This window comes from Lepidochelys kempii, chromosome 9 (assembly GCF_965140285.1).
Source record: "Lepidochelys kempii isolate rLepKem1 chromosome 9, rLepKem1.hap1, whole genome shotgun sequence".
NCBI classification, from domain to species: domain Eukaryota; kingdom Metazoa; phylum Chordata; order Testudines; family Cheloniidae; genus Lepidochelys; species Lepidochelys kempii.
Genome location: NC_136388.1, coordinates 13,709,763 through 13,726,794, shown reverse-complemented (window position 1 = coordinate 13,726,794; position 17,032 = coordinate 13,709,763). Strand labels below are relative to the sequence as shown.

Genomic DNA, 17,032 nt, shown 5'->3' with positions numbered 1-17,032 from the left:
AACAGCATATGCAAAATGTGATATACCAATCTGTGTACATCTTCATAGATCATCCATGTGAAATAAACATACTGTAGCCAGTTTGGTCTCCTGTGCCATGTTAGGTAGTGCATGAACTTCCTTAATTCAGTGTTGTAAACTCTCTCAACCTTAAGTCTTGCAATATTTGACATTTTTCTTAAAGCTTCACCTCCTGGAGACAGGTAATTTTGTGAGAATCTCAGCTTTCATTTTTAAGCAAAAATAAGTTTTTAGCCTTTGTGGCTGTGGAACTTGAAAATGTGAGCCCAAGTAGCTCTGAAAGCTAAAGGCAAATTAAAAATACCCTAAATTTATTATCTCATTATATTTTGGGGCCTGACTTGTGATTTTTGAATATCTGAGGTTAGCAGTATTGCAAATATAATGTGGGGCTAAATACCCTGATAGAATTCAGTGTTCCTTGAAATACTGTAACATTACATACAGCATCATACTTTATTTTAAAGTTTCGTTTTAATTGTGACTTAAAATGGTCATCTTATCATAGCATCATAGAACCATAATGTTAGAAGGGATTGCAAGGGTCATCTAATCTAACTCCTTGCCAAGATGCAGTATTCGTTGTGTCTCAACCATCCAAGACAGATGGCTATTCAGCCCCTCTGTGAAAAATGAAGAAGCTTCCACAACCTCCCAGTGCAGTCTGTTCCATTGTCCTACTGTTCTTACAGTTAGATTAAATCTCAGGAAAAGTTTCCTAAATCTGCTATGCTGTGGTTTGAACCCATTGTCTCTTGTCCTGCTCTCTGTGGCAAAAGAGAACAACTTTTCTCCATCTTTTTTATGACAGCCTTTGAAGTAGCTGTAGACGGCTATCATGTAGCTCCTTAAACTTCTCTTTTCCAAACTAAACATACTCAGTTCCTTCAGCCTTTGCTCATATGGCTTGCATTCCATCCCTTTGAATTTTGATCATCTTTGTTGCTTGCCTCTGGATCCTTTCCAGTTTCTCAGAAAGAAAAGGAGGACTTGTGGCACCTTAGAGACTAACCAATTTATTAGAGCATAAGCTTTCGTGAGTGAGCTGTAGCTCACGAAAGCTTATGCTCTAATAAATTGGTTAGTCTCTAAGGTGCCACAAGTCCTCCTTTTCTTTTTGCGAATACAGACTAACACGGCTGCTACTCTGTTTCCAGTTTCTGTACATCCTTTCTATACACTGGTGACCAAAACTGGACATAGAACTCCAGCTGAGACCTAACCAGCGCCCAGTAGAGTGGTACTATCACCTCCCGTGACTTGCCTGATATGCCTCTGTTAATGCAATCTAAAATTGCATTCGCTTTTTTTGCAACAGCATTGCATTGCTAACTCATGTTGAAGTTGTGATCCACCACAACTACCGGGTCCTTTTCAGCAGTGCTGCTGCCAAGCCAGTTTTCCCCCATTCTGTATTTGTGCATTTGGTTTTTCTTCCCTAAGTGTAGTACTCTGTTTGTCCTTGTTGAATTTCATTTTGTTGTCTGTAGTCCAGTTCTCCAATTTATCAAGATCCCTCTGAAATTTAGCACTATCCCGCAAAATATAGGTAACCTCCCCTAGCTTTGTGTCATCTGCAAAACTTGATCCGTATGCTTGCTATACCTACATCCAGGTCTCATAAAGATGTTAAACAACACCAGACCCGGAACAGGTCCCTGTGGAACCCCACCTGAGACCTCCTTCCAGTCCAACATAATTCCATTAATAGTAGCTCTTTGTTTGCGGTTGTTAAACCAATTATGTATCCACTTATTGGCAGGGTGCTGGAATAATTTTTATAGGGGCGGGGTGCTGAGAGCCATTGAACCAAACCATATACTCTGTATATGATGGGAACCACTTCAAGCCACGGGGTGCAACAGCACGCACCACACCACTAGTTCCAGCACCTATGCTTAATGGTAGTTCTGTTGAGCCTGCATTTCTCCAGCTTACTTATCAGAATGTCATGTGGGACTCTGTCAAAAGCCTGTCTGAAGTCCAGGTATGTTATATCCACTGCATTTCTCCTATCCACCAAATCAATTATCCTGTCAAAGAAGGAAATCACTGGTTTGGCATGATTTTGTTCTTGATAAATACATGTTGACCCCTTCATCCTCCAGGTATTTGCAAATTGAATGTTTTATACATCGCTGTAGTTAGTAGCTTCCCAGGGATCAAAGTCAGGCTGACTCGCTGTAGTTCCCCCAGTTCCTCCTTTTTCCCCTTTTTAAAGATGGGCACTATGTTAGCCCTTCTCCAGTCTTCCAGGACTATTCTCTTGTCTTTCAAGTTTCTGTGATTCAGAGAAAAATTCAGGCACAGTTCCCATTGACTTCAGTGGAAGTTGTGTATTCATCAGAGACTGAATTACATCTTTAAACCCTGATTCTGCTAGTTATTCCACACAAGTGGACTCCTGCAACACGGCGGAGTAATTTGCAAAATGTTAGTCTGAAGCTCCATTTCTGCATGTGCTCAACTTTACTCCGATGCTCATATGCCTAAACTTTAATGTGTGGGTTAATGGAGTCTCATTAATGTATTTGGAGAAGAATTTTGCCAGAAGGAGCTCAATTTTCAAACCTTAGTGCCTTAAGAAAATTTCCAAATCCCACACTAAAACTGGTACTAGATTTTTAAAGGTATTTAGGCACAAAGTGGTCTTTTCAGAAGCATCTAGGTACCAAACTCCCATTGAAATCAGTGAGTTTTAGGTGTCTAGGAGCATTTTAAAATCCCACTAAGTGCGTAAATAACATATAAAACTGACATTTTGGTGCCTAAGTGGCAATTTGAGCATTTAATGAAGGATTTAAAAATCTTATTGAATCAACATGTTTGAAAATTGAGCCCAAATATTCTCTACCCAATGTCAGTGTGACCCTGGGGCAAGATTATTTTTTTAAACGAGTCTAATCATTATTTCAGCTTCTAAATAAGTGACCTTGCTCTTCAAAAGTGCTGAGGACTTAACAGCTTCCATTACATGCAATGGAAACCAGTGGAGCACTTTTGTCTCTATTTGTGTGATGGGTAACCGTGATAGTAACAAATGGATATGTATGTTAGCTAGATAACAATGGGCAGGTTTCAAGTCAAGAGAACTTTAAAAGAAAAATAATAAAATAATCCAGAAATATTAATGATATCGAAATCACTTTCTTTTCTTGTTCTGAAGTCGTTTTATGGCTTAGAGAAACTTAATGTGTATTTCAAGCAGTATTAAGCTAAAATCTTCTTATAGCTTGCCAAAGAATTTAGGGAAAAGAGATAATGTTGTCAAGACCTTTAAAGTCTTTCATCAGACATGTAGCATCAGGAACCAAGATTTGTTGTCAGAACTGTTTAAAGAAAATTAGATTTTACTTTTTTCTGTATACGCCGTGGAAACCCCCTTGAGCCTTTTTGTCAGGTGTACTAAGCCTTTAAGGCTAAGCCACTTTAAACTGGAGTATTGTACAGTATGTCTATTCATTTTATTATCTGATTCCAAAACATATCACTTGACAGAAGAAAATTTTGTGTTGCTTTGTCGTCAGTTCAAGTCTCAGTAGCCAGTGTGTATTAAGACACTGACTCAGAAAAGCACTTAAGCACATGGTTAAGTCTAGTTGTCTTTTGTGGGGCTTAGCGCGTCTTTAAGCTTTGTTGAATTGGGGCCTAATAAAACATACCACTATTACATGCTGTAGGATTAGAACAGAAGTCAAATCAGCTTTGGCTTGAAAAATGCTTTAAAAAGAGGGAGCTGTTTGGCTCTAGAATGGTTTTATATCCAAAATTGGGAATAATTCGTAGAGCATATACCACAAGGTGTTTTCAAGCTGTATTTTATAAAAGCCAATGGTGGGAATTCTTTGGATTCATTATTGGGCAAAGCTAGAAATTCTAGTTGAAATTCCAGGGTACAATACGAGGTTTTTACAAAGCATATAAAACAACTAAGGCATTCTCCTTCCAGAGAGTCAGTGACACCTATGGCAATACATGTCAGAAGGACAAGGTTCATCAGAACACTAACCTTAACATAGGTATATGAGAGGACTCGCCATGGAAATTATCAGTGGTGATTATATACTAATAGGATCTGAATTTTCTATTAAACTGCACTCATAACTTCCACTGACTTCACTGGGAATTTCCACTGCATTCTGTGGCAGAGCCAAAGTCCTTATTAAGTTCTTACTGAGTTCTTACACGACAGCATATCCATTGATGATACTGAGCATTTTGCCTGAATAAGGCATTGAATAATAATTTGAAGTTTTGACCTGTAATTTATTTTTTAAAACTATTTTCCTGAAAGCAAAGGAAGAATCTTGGCATTGTTGTACCTGATTCAATCATTAACTGACCATCCATTTCTAAGGTCTAGGAAATTAATGAAATTGAAATGGTTTTACTCTGAATATAATTTTAAAATCAACTCATTACAAAAGTATCAGAGAATGAACCTGAACTTGAAAATCTTTCTGATAAAGACAGACACAAGTTAGTTTTATTTTACATATTCCAGTGCACTCATCATTTAAATGCTCCAGACTGCTCAGGAAGCAAGACTTGAAAACAAACTGTTTAAGAAAATACAACATTGGAAGGAAATAGTCTGTGAACTTAAGAACAAAACAATCTTTCCACAGAATATTTTATTTTGGTTCAGTCACTTTTCAGCTAAGGATGTTGATACTGATTTGGCTCAATTATGCCATTAAGATGCAACTCCAAACATCATGCTGCTGGGGAGCTCCTTAAGAGACTAGAATTGACAGCCCATATAGGGATGTGAGTTGGGTGGGCCTCTGAAGTGCCGGACAAGTTCCCTGGCCAGATAGTGTGTAACACCCAGACCATATGGTATTGTGTCCTCCTCTAATGGTGACTGGGCCACATGCACGGGTTGATGAGGCTGCTGTAAGCTCAGTTACTAGAGCTGAGTCTTTCATCTCAGTCAGAAGAGGCTCATGTGTTTGGAATCTAGAAGTCCCTTGTTCAGTCCCCACTGTTGAGGTACCAACCTAGGTTGTAGCGTTACCTGAGTGTGGGAGATAGGATAGTTACCTTTTTTGTCTGCAATCTATGTAGTTTAATAAGTGTAAAATACATTCTTCTCTTCTCTGTGGGTAGAAAGAAAGAGGGGAAATTGATGGCCTACGGGATTCTGTGGCTTGATAAAGGCTGAGATAAAATGTTCTCATTTTTTGTTTTTATCTCAACAGAAAAGCGAATAATCAGTCTAAATGTTCAGACAGTCCCAACATACAAGACAATTTCTAATGTTATTGGTTATTTAAAGGGATCTACATTTCCCGGTAAGTAGACCTCTATGACTACTATTATTATTAATTATGTGTACAACAGTAATCCGAGGGACTGCAATAAAATATCATGTTCCTTTCGTGCTATGTGCTGTACAAATAGTCAATTAAAAAGACTATTCTAGATCCAAAGAGTTTGATTTATGCCAGAAAACAACAGGAGGATTAAACAGAGAATTGGTTAAAAGGCAAGGAGAGATGGTACCAGTACAACGAGCATGTTTTTGCCCAATAAACAATAATTATCTTTATAAACATTCATGATATTACTGTTTTGTCATTTATGTTAAGTAAATGTCTTAGTATTTCAAATTCTAGAAACTACTTTATTGTTTGGCTTGTTCTATGTAAGCAGTCTATCTGACCTTAGCAAAGGCTTAATTCTTCTTAAGTGTGGACTATTGTTACATTATATTTTTAATGATATATTGACTAGAATTGCAGGAAGCAGGTGCAGCACATCACTCAAAATACTGGGAGTCTACCGTTTTTCTTATGTTAGTGGCCAATCCATTTGCAAATTGAATGAATTATTTTTTTAAGAAGTAATTGAATGCAAGAATCTCACTGTGTGTGATTTGGATATGTAGCGGTGAATTGTACTGTGGCTCGATTGTGAACAGATTGCTAATAGAAAATAAGACATACAACAATCGTTAGCCATGTAGTCCAGGACCTAGAACCTACTGTGTTTATAGTGGAGATTAAGGACATGCAAACCTTTGCAGTTTTACCTTTAATAACATTTAAGACCCAGTTCTGCAACCTTTTTTATGGTAAGTAGTAGCCTATTACCATGTGTATTCCCATTGATATCACTCTCGGAATAAGATACTGTTCAACATGAATAAGGGTGGCAGAATCAGGCCCTAATAGCAACTGTGACATCAAAACACACTCAGCTCACAAAATCTCACTCAGCTGTAATACTAGTGGTAAAGAGTGCAATCGTGGAGACATCATATGCACTTTGGTAATACAGAGAATAAATAAATAATAATAGTAATAGGAGGTCATCAAAATCAACACGAGTAGAACATGAGTAGAATCTCCCCATGAGAAATCTTTGGCTGAAAGGAGGAAGTGCTATTTCAGCAGGTAGTGAAAGCTGTTGTTGTCTGATGGCTGTTTACCAGCATGTGGCAGAGGTGGTCTCAGTCCAATTCCTAATGGACAGATGGAATCATTCCCCAAACCATCATCAGAATTCCCCGGGTTAGCACTCTTGTTGGCAGTCTATGCAGAGAAATTGCTGATTTAACTACTCTGTCACGAGAGGTTGTCCATTAAGGTCAGGTTTGAGGCACTGAGGTGGAGTAATAGGGAAAGCTTTTATCTTGTCTGTCAGTGAAATAATGGCTGCAGCTTTCAGCAAGCTCAATTCAGCGCCTTTCACCAGAACTAAGTCCATTTTATAAAGAACTGAGAACAATTACTATCTGAGTATTTAATTTTGGTTAGAGGTTTTATTCCACAAGAAATTTTAATTGATGTTCTCATCTGCTGCATATTTGCAAATGGCTCTCTTGGAAAAATAACTAAACTTGAACAGTAGAAAAGGGCATGTTTAGACAGATTTTTTTCTACCAACTAAAATGCAAATTAGAAATAGGACAACAAATAAGAAAAAAAAGCATGTATTCACCCCTAATATCAGCTTTCCAAAGCGCATCTTGTAATACTTGTATCAACTTCAATTTTTTGTGTGGTACACATGAAACTTAATGATAATATATGTAGGTACTTAAGCACATCCTAATTTTAAGATCATGTAATCACACTGAAATCAATGGGATTCCTAGTTGGTATTGTAGCTGTGTCCCTCCCTACTTGATGTTTTCCTGGCACATTTGTTACTTTGACATTTTGATGTGGTTCTTCTTAGTTTTATGTGTGCACACTATTCTCCCTGGTGCTCCTATGAGTAAAGAGGGCAAGCCAAATTTATCCCTGGTGTAATTACATTGAAGACCAAGGAGTTACATCAGGGATGGATTTTACTCCATAAAGGCTTCCAATTCTCAAGCCATCTGTTTTGATTTTTAGTTTGATAAGTATTATAGACCGAGTTTAAAAACTCTCCCAGAGCATTTGAAATCCAGCCGTTACGTTAAAGGAATAAGGGAAAGAATAAATGTGTAGCTTATTTGTTAGTCGCTGTGGGGAATTTAAAAAAGTAATCAAATGTATGTGGGCTTTATAGACTGCAAACAGTAAATGGTCTGCCACTGTACAAAAGGGAGGTGTAACTGACCTAGGAAAACACTGTATGAAGTCACCTGTATTTCACCTTTTCTATGCTGACCAGTCCTTGCCTATCCTGCCTAACTCCTAACTCTCCACAGTACTTGGTGGTTCTTCCTACTCCACTCGAGACCCACAGTTCTTATTTCTCTTTCCTCTCATCATGCTCTCTCAGTTTCCTTGCCTACTCCAGCAGGTGATTGGCAAGAGAAGCTGCTGCTGCTGCCTATCCGCTACTCTGCTGTATGGGTGACTGCCATCCCTCAGGTGCTGCTCCTGCAGCCAGCTGCCTCTGGGGGCTTCTGTGCATGTTCAGGTGAGAGGGGTGTGGGCAGGTGAGTCGCTTCAAAAAAGCCATCTGCTGCTGTCCATGCTCCTCTCCATCTGCAGGAACTTCCTGGAGTGAAGATGGCATTTGGCAGCTTTCTCAACCACCTACTGATTCTCTGTCATCTCCTGTGAGATCTCTGTCTATCTTTCTGCTATCCCTTCCTTGCATAGACCAATCAGAGAAGTGGTGAAAGGTAGTCTTTGCATCCCGACTAATCCCTCTGTTATAGCAATGGTTCCTGCAGGCACTTTTGGGTCCCTAAGGAATACAGGAGGTGAAATTTACATCCATGAATGCCCTGTCTCCACTTGAGGGATATCATCCTCTTGCTGGGTTAAAGTGTTAGGTCTTCCCATTGCCATTGCATTATATTAAATACATTTTTCCTGACACAATACAAAAATCTAATTACATTAGTTATATTGCTCATTATAGTCAATTATGTATGCTTAGATTTAATTTTTGCTGACAAGCTGTACAGTTTTGTTTTAATGATTCTGTCAGTACCACCCAGTGAAACTTAGAAATAGTTGCCTTTACAAATAGATTTTCATGTTTATATTTGTTTAAAAACAGAAGCAAACAGCTGTGTGATATGATTAAAAAGTGTTTACGTTACAGATACATTGCAGCAACCTTTCCAGTAAAACATGAAACAGCATTATTGTATTCTACTTAAACAATATCCCTGAGTATGACATTGACCAAAACTCTGGTAAAAACCCACTTTGGTGGAGAGGAGTTTTATAATTAGAGAGTGCATGTCAAATTCAAAAGAGTTTGTAGGTATTAATCACAGCAAATATCCCCAAGGAATGTGTAGTATTTAATTTCATAGGCAATTTAACGTGTGGACAGTTTACACATATCCTGTTGCACTTCAGCATATTGACAAAAAGAATGGATAAAATAAAGGACTCAAAAAACTCCAACCCCCTTTTGCTCTCTAGAATCAACCTGACACCGAATGTTTTTTAGGATTCTGTTGAAATCTAAACAGTAGACATGACGCAAGAAGTGAAGATCGGGAAAAGGAATAAAAGTACAACAAGGGTCATAACTGATGGATCTGTTTATTTATTAGTATCTAGAGCTGGCCAAAACTCAGAATTTCTATTCCATAGGAAATTCGGACGTTTTGAAATGCCCTTTCTGTCTGACTCAGAACAAAAAGCAAAAATTTCTAAATTTCCTGTAAAACAAAATTTAAAAAAAAAGAATTCAGAAATATTGAAATGACTTTGTCAAAATGTTTCATTTCAATAAGGCTGAAGTGCTTAATTTTGACTATTATCATACAGTCAAAATAATAACATTGATATGGAGTGCTTTCATAATTTTTCATGGAAAATGTAGATGAAATCAATATGTTCTCATGAAACATTTCAGTTTCCTCAAATCCACATTTTCCAATGAAAAACTCTTTTGTCATAAAATTTTAAATTAATTCCATTAGAGTTGTTTTAAAAGATTGTCAAGTATATCCAGAGCATTGGATGGATACTCTTCATTGTACGTTAGTATAAATCCAAATAAATAACTAAATAATATCACGGGTTTCTCATTTAAAGCATGTGAACATCTTGATTTGGTTTCTGTATTGGACCATGTGTACTTATATTAGGATGGTGTAGGTAAAGTAGAGAGAGATTTATATTATCTTTTTATGATCATGCAAGCTTGATTATCTGTATCAGTGACACCGTCAAGTATGGGCACAATATGTCCTTTATTTTTGGAATTATTTTTCTGTTAAAGTCTAACTGAAATAAATGCTTTGTTGGTGTTGTTTTTCTTTTCAGATAGATATGTCATAGTTGGTAGCCACCACAACAGTGTATATGGTTACAGTGGACAAGAATGGGCCAGTAGCACTGCTGTCATCACAGCATTTATACAAGCCTTGATGCTAAAAGTTGAGAGAGGCTGGAGGCCTGATCGGACCATTGTTTTCTGCTCATGGGGAGGAACATCATTTGGCAACATTGGCTCATATGAATGGGCAGAGGTAAACATTTGATGATGCAGCTATGGAAACTGTGAAAAGCAGACACCATAGTATGGCTATATGTGGAAGCCACAGCTCTTTTAAAAACTATTACTTAACTGGGATAAAAAGTCCAAACAACTTGGCAGGGTTGCTTCTGTGCAGAACTCAACTGGCACCAATAGCCTGGGTGGACTATAAGCCTGACATTGAGCACGGAGGCCATGCCTGTTCTACACCTCAGGCCTGCCCGGGGACCTTGACTGGAAACCAAGGTTCCAAACTGTTCCCCTCCTGCATGCTGGAGGGGGGAGCTGCATGCTGCATGAGACCCATGTAAACAAATTGCCCCACTATGCAGTGCCGTACTCATGTCAGTGTCTATCCAGCCTACTGAGTTACATGGACCTCAGATTGGACCCTTTTAACTCATGATCCCATTGGAACCATAAAAGATGCTTCTGGCTGAGATTTTTCCTCCCTCTCTCTCCTAGCCCCATCAAAGCTGCACCCTGGTTAGCTAGTGAGATGACATTTGTTTTACTGTGGAAAATGATTAGGAGAATTATATTTTTACTGGAAAAAAAAAAGACTACTGATAGGGCATTTAGCTAATTGCATAAATACTCAACATCAAAATAAGATGATCTTGGGATAAATGACTGACATATTGTGACTATGATTGGGGAGGTTTGAATAGTAGGAAATAAAAAGGGACCTGAACCTTCACGCCAAATTAAAGCTGAAACCAAATAAGATCTAGAGAATAGTTTTATTAATTTAAAATATAAATGTGTATTGCATGCCTGTATATCTGTTCTCTGTGTGTGTGTGTGTGTGTGTGTGTGTTTAATTCAGCAGCCAGGAATAACTCTATGGGCTTCTCCTTTTTAATCAATCAAGTGAAATCCATTGGAATCTTATTTAAACTGGATAGCATTGTTTGATAAGTTATCTTCATCAAGTTGATTTGCCATTCTGTTGAACCTAAGAGCCCAAGGAATTGTGTGTGTCAGATTGAATCTAACTTTTAAACACAAATGGGTGATAATTGAAAGAGCTACTAACTATGGGGACACTAAAATGTGTATGTGATTAATGGCTTTTCTGTATGGAAACTACCAGTGCTCTCCGATCCCTCATCCAACTCCCTCTTGAGTACTCTTTCTCTGTGCAAAGCCTGGAGTTAGAGAGAGAGAGAGAGTGTGTGTGTGTATTATATATATATATAATCACACACACACACTCATCTCTCTTCTGGATGGAATTGCATGTGTGTGTGTGTGTGATTATATATATATATATATATAATCACACACACACACACATGCAATTCCATCCAGAAGTAGATCTGGAAGTGGTAAAAATAGCTCAAGAATGGCTTTTTAGAAACAGAAATTACTGTGGGTTTTGTGAAGAGAGCCTATGCTTGAGAAATTTCCATCCCAGTTTTTCAGACTTAGAGGCTTCACCTATGTTTTACATATCTGAGCCTGTTTAGAGTTTCCCATTACAACTTACTATTAATCACAACAATCTGTGGCCATATACTATGGTAATCACTATGACAAACAGTCTGGTCATTGGATAATTGCATATTATCTGTTAAGGACCCAAATGCATAACAGCTCGGTCTTCCGGCTGTCTATTAGTTCCCATGACTGGTTGTGGTTGGTCCAGAATCTTTGAGTCATCATCTTCTTGTTCTGCATCTGCCACTTGTACTTGTTCTGTTGATTGTTCTCTCTGAGGAACAAACTGTAGATGTCAACAGTTTCTGTTGAACTCTCCACTGTCAGCCTTGACCACATATGAACTGAGTGCTGAATTCCTTTTCGTTACAACAGCTGAGGTTGTCCTTTCCTTTTTTCCATCCAGTTTGACATGAATGCAGTCACAAAGTTCTTAACTGGCAGTTCTCTAACTGATTGACATCTGTTGTAAAAATGTTTAGCTTTTTTAAACGATTTGGCTACTCTCTTCATGTTGGCCACTTTGGAGATAGATTCTTTTCCAAAGCTGGAACAGTAGTTCTGAGTTGTTATCCCATCAGGAGTTGTGTTGGACTACATCCAGTAACTTCTTTAGTGTTGTTGTGTAACTCAGAAGGGCAAGGAATGGATCTTCCTGTTGTAAGATTTTCTTTGCTATCTGTACAGCTCCGTCAGCCTCTCCATTTACTTGTGGGTAATGTGGGCTGCTAGTAATATGATCAAAATCATATTTCATTCAGAATGAGTTGAATTCTGCTGCAGTGAATTGTGGTCCTTTGACCGTCACTGATGTGAGCAAAAAACCTTACTTCAGTTTCTTGATAACACTGCAACATGTTACATCTTTCAAGTACGTTATTCCTATATACATGGGGAAAAAGTCCACAATGACCAGGTAATGATGTTCTCTGAATTCACATAAATCTGCCACTACTCTCTTCCAAGGTCTGTGTGGTTGAGGTGTTATTAAAGTTTCTGTTGGTCTGACCGTTCTGCAGTGTTCAGATGCAGATACTTTATGTTTTAAATCATTGAGGATGCCTGGCCACTACACTGACTGGTTGGCCCATTCATGGAATTTAGTGCATCTTTGATGTCCTTCATGGGGATGAGATTTAGGATTTCTCCTCTCATTTCATTTGGAATTATGATGCAATTGCCTTTAATCATAAGTCCATTTGACTTTCTTAGTTGACTAGACACTGCAAAGCAGTCTTCTGTCACTTCACATACTGGGCTAGCCACCCCAATGTAACTTAGAACTTCCTGAAGTTGCATGTCTGTCAGGGTTGCTTTTTGTAGCTGGTATAGTCTCTTTTCTGACGCTGGTCTGTAAGTATCAACAATATCAACATATGCCTTTATGTTGTCTTTGAGCTCACAGGTAGTTGAGTGCAATGCTGGGCTCTGTGACAGAATGCCTGTTACTATCAGATTTTTCCCAAGTACATCTCTAGCAATTGAGTTCGATCACATTAATCTTAGTAATAGATGTTGGCATCTCAGCGGTGCTTGATCAGCCGTGACAGAAGGCCATCCCGACTATATGTAAATAATTATGGCGTTAACTGCACAATACACTTTTATCTGCTGGGTATTCCCTGACATTTAGAAATAAAGTTGCAGACTAAGTAAACCACATTCAGGGTCTCCTGTCCTCCTTCTGGTGTAGCCAAACATTGAGGGAAGGAAGTTTCCATACATATAAGTCATTAATCACATATATGTTTTGGAGTCCCCATGAATAATAGTTATTTCAGTTATCACCCAGGTGTGTTTAAAAGTTGGATTCAATTTGACAAGCACAACTCCTGAGCTGTTAGCTTCAACAGAATGGTAAATCAACAGCAACTCTATGAAAATAACTTATCAGACATGCTATCCAGCTTAAATAAGGTTCCAATGGATTTCAGTTGATCAATTGAAAAGAAGAAGCCTGCCGCGAAGTTCCTGGCTGCTGAATTAGAATAATAGATAAATAAAGGTTTAATCGCTTATCATTTTTGGAAGCAGCTAGCACTTATCAAAACCTCATCCTTCCAACATGATTATTCTTCAAAAACAAGAGGGGAGAAAAAAAATCAAGTTGAAAGAATCCATGTGACTGAGAGGAAGCAAAATTTGTTTAGTTCCACTTCAAGTCAGCTTTACAACAGATGTAATGGGGCTGCCCCCCTTCTGCTCAATATAAAAAGCCACTTCATGCAAAGAGCAGCTCATTACTGAGAAAGCAAAGAGGATCTTTTTTTTAAAAAAAATAATTGAAGTGGTTCATATATACTACTTCCCTTGTTTAAAATGTAATCAAATGACAACACTGGATAAATTATGCAATTCAAATCTGAATTTGGGCTCCTGGTCTGAAAATTCAAGTGCATTTAACTGTTTGATAATGATTACTTTTGAAGTTTGGCTTCTGTCAGGCGCAAGTTTAAAAGCCCTTCTTGTTGTTTCACAGTATGTAATGTTTTCACTCTCGGCTTTGCAGCTATAGTCATTTTTAATTCCTCCAGGGCCTGTTTGTATTTTGTTCAGATGATGTGCGAAATGGAATTATAACTTTTGATACAGAGAAATAAAACTCAAATATCCTTTGAAGTTTTAAAAATGATGATATAGGAAAATGAAGTTAAATAATACTTAGGGAATTGTAGTGGAGGAAAAACATAGGGTGTATTTTTTCCCTTAAAGGAACTAAAGTAAGAAAACAAGCCTTAATTATAATCAGACATATTAATAAACATTGCTGTGCTTGTGTTGTAGGATCTCAAGAAAGTTCTCCAGAGAAATGTTGTGGCTTATGTTAGCCTCCATAACCCAGTAAGAGGCAACTCAAGCTTGCATCCTGTAGCATCGCCTTCTCTTCAGCAACTGGCAACAGAGGTTAGAGATATGAGATTTTCCTTACAGCTCAACTTCTCAGATGATACAATTCTTCCATTTATGTTGGTTGCTTTTACTTAATTTCACAATGAGATCCTTCTGAGTGAATACTGACAAATAGAGTCCTAGAGTTTAAGGCCAGAGGGATTACCAGACCATCTAGTCTGACCTCGTGTGTATCAGAAGCCAACAATACCACCCTCAACAACCGAAATTAGACCAAAGTCTTACAGCCCACTGGCAACTAGACTATTATGTGCTACATAAAGAAAACATCTTCATTGTAGCCTTTGTTATTCAGTGGCTGTTTTCAATCAAGTAAACACACTAACAAGACTTAAATACTTACCATACAAATTAAACAGTGGGCAGAAAGGATAACCTACATTTCTATACTAGCTCCATGGAAAGCCCTCAAGAGTTCATTATACTAAGTTTCACTACACTTGCATGCCCTTCAGCTTTTCCACTTCTTGGCACTTTAAAGTAATTTATTTCCTATTCATTAGCACAATTCACATTTTCCTCTTCCTTTTATGATCTTTAAAAGCTGTTTATCAAATGACATTTAAACTTGTAAATTTACCAGCGGTAACATTTTGCACAGAGGGGAAACAATTACTGCTCCTATAATCAGCAGTGTGTAAAGTGTATAGGTCAAATTCTGAACTCTGTTTCACCATTGTAGCTAGGAAGATGTCAGTGGAGTTATTCCACAGTTACTCTGGTGTAACGGAGTTCAGAAAGTGGTCTAATGACCTTTCTATAATTTTTCAAAGGTTACAGAATTCAATATAATTGGAAATGAAATGGAAATATTTTGAGGAATGTGTTCATTACAATACACAGTAAAATCCCTATTGAATGAAAACCCTACTAGAGTGGGGCAAATTTTTCATGCAAATAGATTTTTGGTTAAAAATGTGGATTTGGGTTGATTTTGGTGAATGGTGTTCATTTAAAAAAAAATAGGAAATGCTGAAATGGTTCATTTCAGCATTTCCAAAACTAACTACTTAAAATGTTTTAAACACCTCCCCCCAATGGAAATAAGACATTTTGTTTCAGCAAGAAATTAAAACAAAATTTGTCAGATACAAAACAAAATTTCTTTTCAATATTCTTAGTTCAGCCACCAAACTGAAAAATCACTCTTACACCCAGCTCTAGATCCTGCATTTTAGTTGCTTTTCCCAGGATATATTTCAGACTGAATAGATTAATGGGAATACATAGACTTTGCCACCCATATTCCTACCAGTTCTCAGCTGGTACCTTATTCTTTTTTCCCATTATCTGGATTTATTGTTATATAAGAGAATCAGAAGCTGCAGATTGACTGAAGCAGTGGCATCATATCTGGGAACACTGCCTTCTCGTACTTATGGGGATGATATTAAGACATGGTATCTTTTGTCACTTCCCAGGAGTTGAGCAGTAAGGGTGGACATTCTGAAGGTAACCAAGCCACCCATGTATTTCAGTGCCCAATTTTTTCAGTTTTGCATACTCATGTGTGGGAAAGAACTAAGGAACTCTTTTCAGAGTAATAGCCGTGTTAGTCTGTATTCGCAAAAAAAAAAAAGGAGGACTTGTGGCACCTTAGAGACTAACCAATTTATTTGAGCATAGGCTTTCGTGAGCTAGAGCCTCCGATGAAGTGAGCTGTAGCTCACGAAAGCCTATGCTCAAATGAATTGGTTAGTCTCTAAGGTGCCACAAGTACTCCTTTTCTTTTTAAGGAAGGAACTCTGATAGTCAATTACTTGTTTATTCCTACTGTAAACAGAGAGTCAACATTCTGTAGCCAAGCACAGTTCTATGCTGAAGGCATAAGATGCTATTATCAGTGAAAGGCGAACCAGTTAATCTAAGGGTGTTTCTAGGCTTTAACCTCAGGGTGTGATTCCTAGCTCAAGGAGACCTACATGCATAGAATGTAGCTGCTACGCCACAAGTGGCAGGAGGAGCTAGCTATCCCCATTATTTACCTGTCTGAGACCCTAGGCACATAACTGGGCTGGATAGCCCAGCCTGCTGGTCACGCTGCCACAGCTATACTCTATTATTAGCACACTAGCTCAATGAGAGGTAGCGTAGTGTGAGTATGTCTCATCGATCTGGGAATCACACCCCCAGGTCAAAGGGTAACACACCTGCTAATAAGAATGGACCTGAGTCTGACTGAAAAGTTTGATTAATTTAGCTTTCCTGGGCACCTTCTACTTCTGGATGCCAGCTTACATCAGAAGCAAAAATTCTGGAACAGAGCAAAGAAAGATATTCTTTTGTCCAGGGTTTGTGGATTCCAGGCAGGTCTGACTGATTACTGACATATAAGATGACTCTTCCCCCACCTCAGGAAAAAAGGGAGCCTTTTTCAGCTGAACATTGTATACAGAACCATAGGGATGATTACAAGTGTTCCTGGGACCTATCAAGGATTATTTTGTTATAAAGGTTTAAAGAGATGTTTAAAAAAAAAATACAAGTGATGCCATGTTAATAGACTGCAAATTCTCCATAGTGAGATTTGCAATCTTGCTTCCGTGGAAACTGGATCTAGCTCCTCTCAGAAAGTTTTCAGTTTTAAATCATATATTTCAGGCATTAAGTTCAAGAGGCATTCTGTGTTTCTGATAAACACTGTTTGTTTTGTTACTTTGTCTTCCTACCGTACCCCATTCTGATTGTCTGTCTGTTTTCTCCCCCTGTTTTAGCTTGTCTAATGCCTAGGTGGTAAGCTCTCTGAGGCAGGGACTGCCTTCTT

General features: G+C 38.1%; 1 protein-coding gene across 4 annotated transcripts in view; it reads left to right on the top strand.

The window, feature by feature from the left end:
• Positions 1–17,032, top strand: part of NAALADL2 (N-acetylated alpha-linked acidic dipeptidase like 2) — a 920,300-nt gene that overhangs the window by 679,204 nt on the left and 224,064 nt on the right. For all 4 annotated transcript variants that reach the window (XM_073359348.2, XM_073359349.2, XM_073359350.2 and 1 more), the window contains 3 exons: positions 5,226–5,318; positions 9,702–9,907; positions 14,143–14,262. In XM_073359348.2, the coding sequence (XP_073215449.2) occupies positions 5,226–5,318; positions 9,702–9,907; positions 14,143–14,262 (419 nt within the window). The remainder of the gene's footprint in view (positions 1–5,225; positions 5,319–9,701; positions 9,908–14,142; positions 14,263–17,032) is intronic.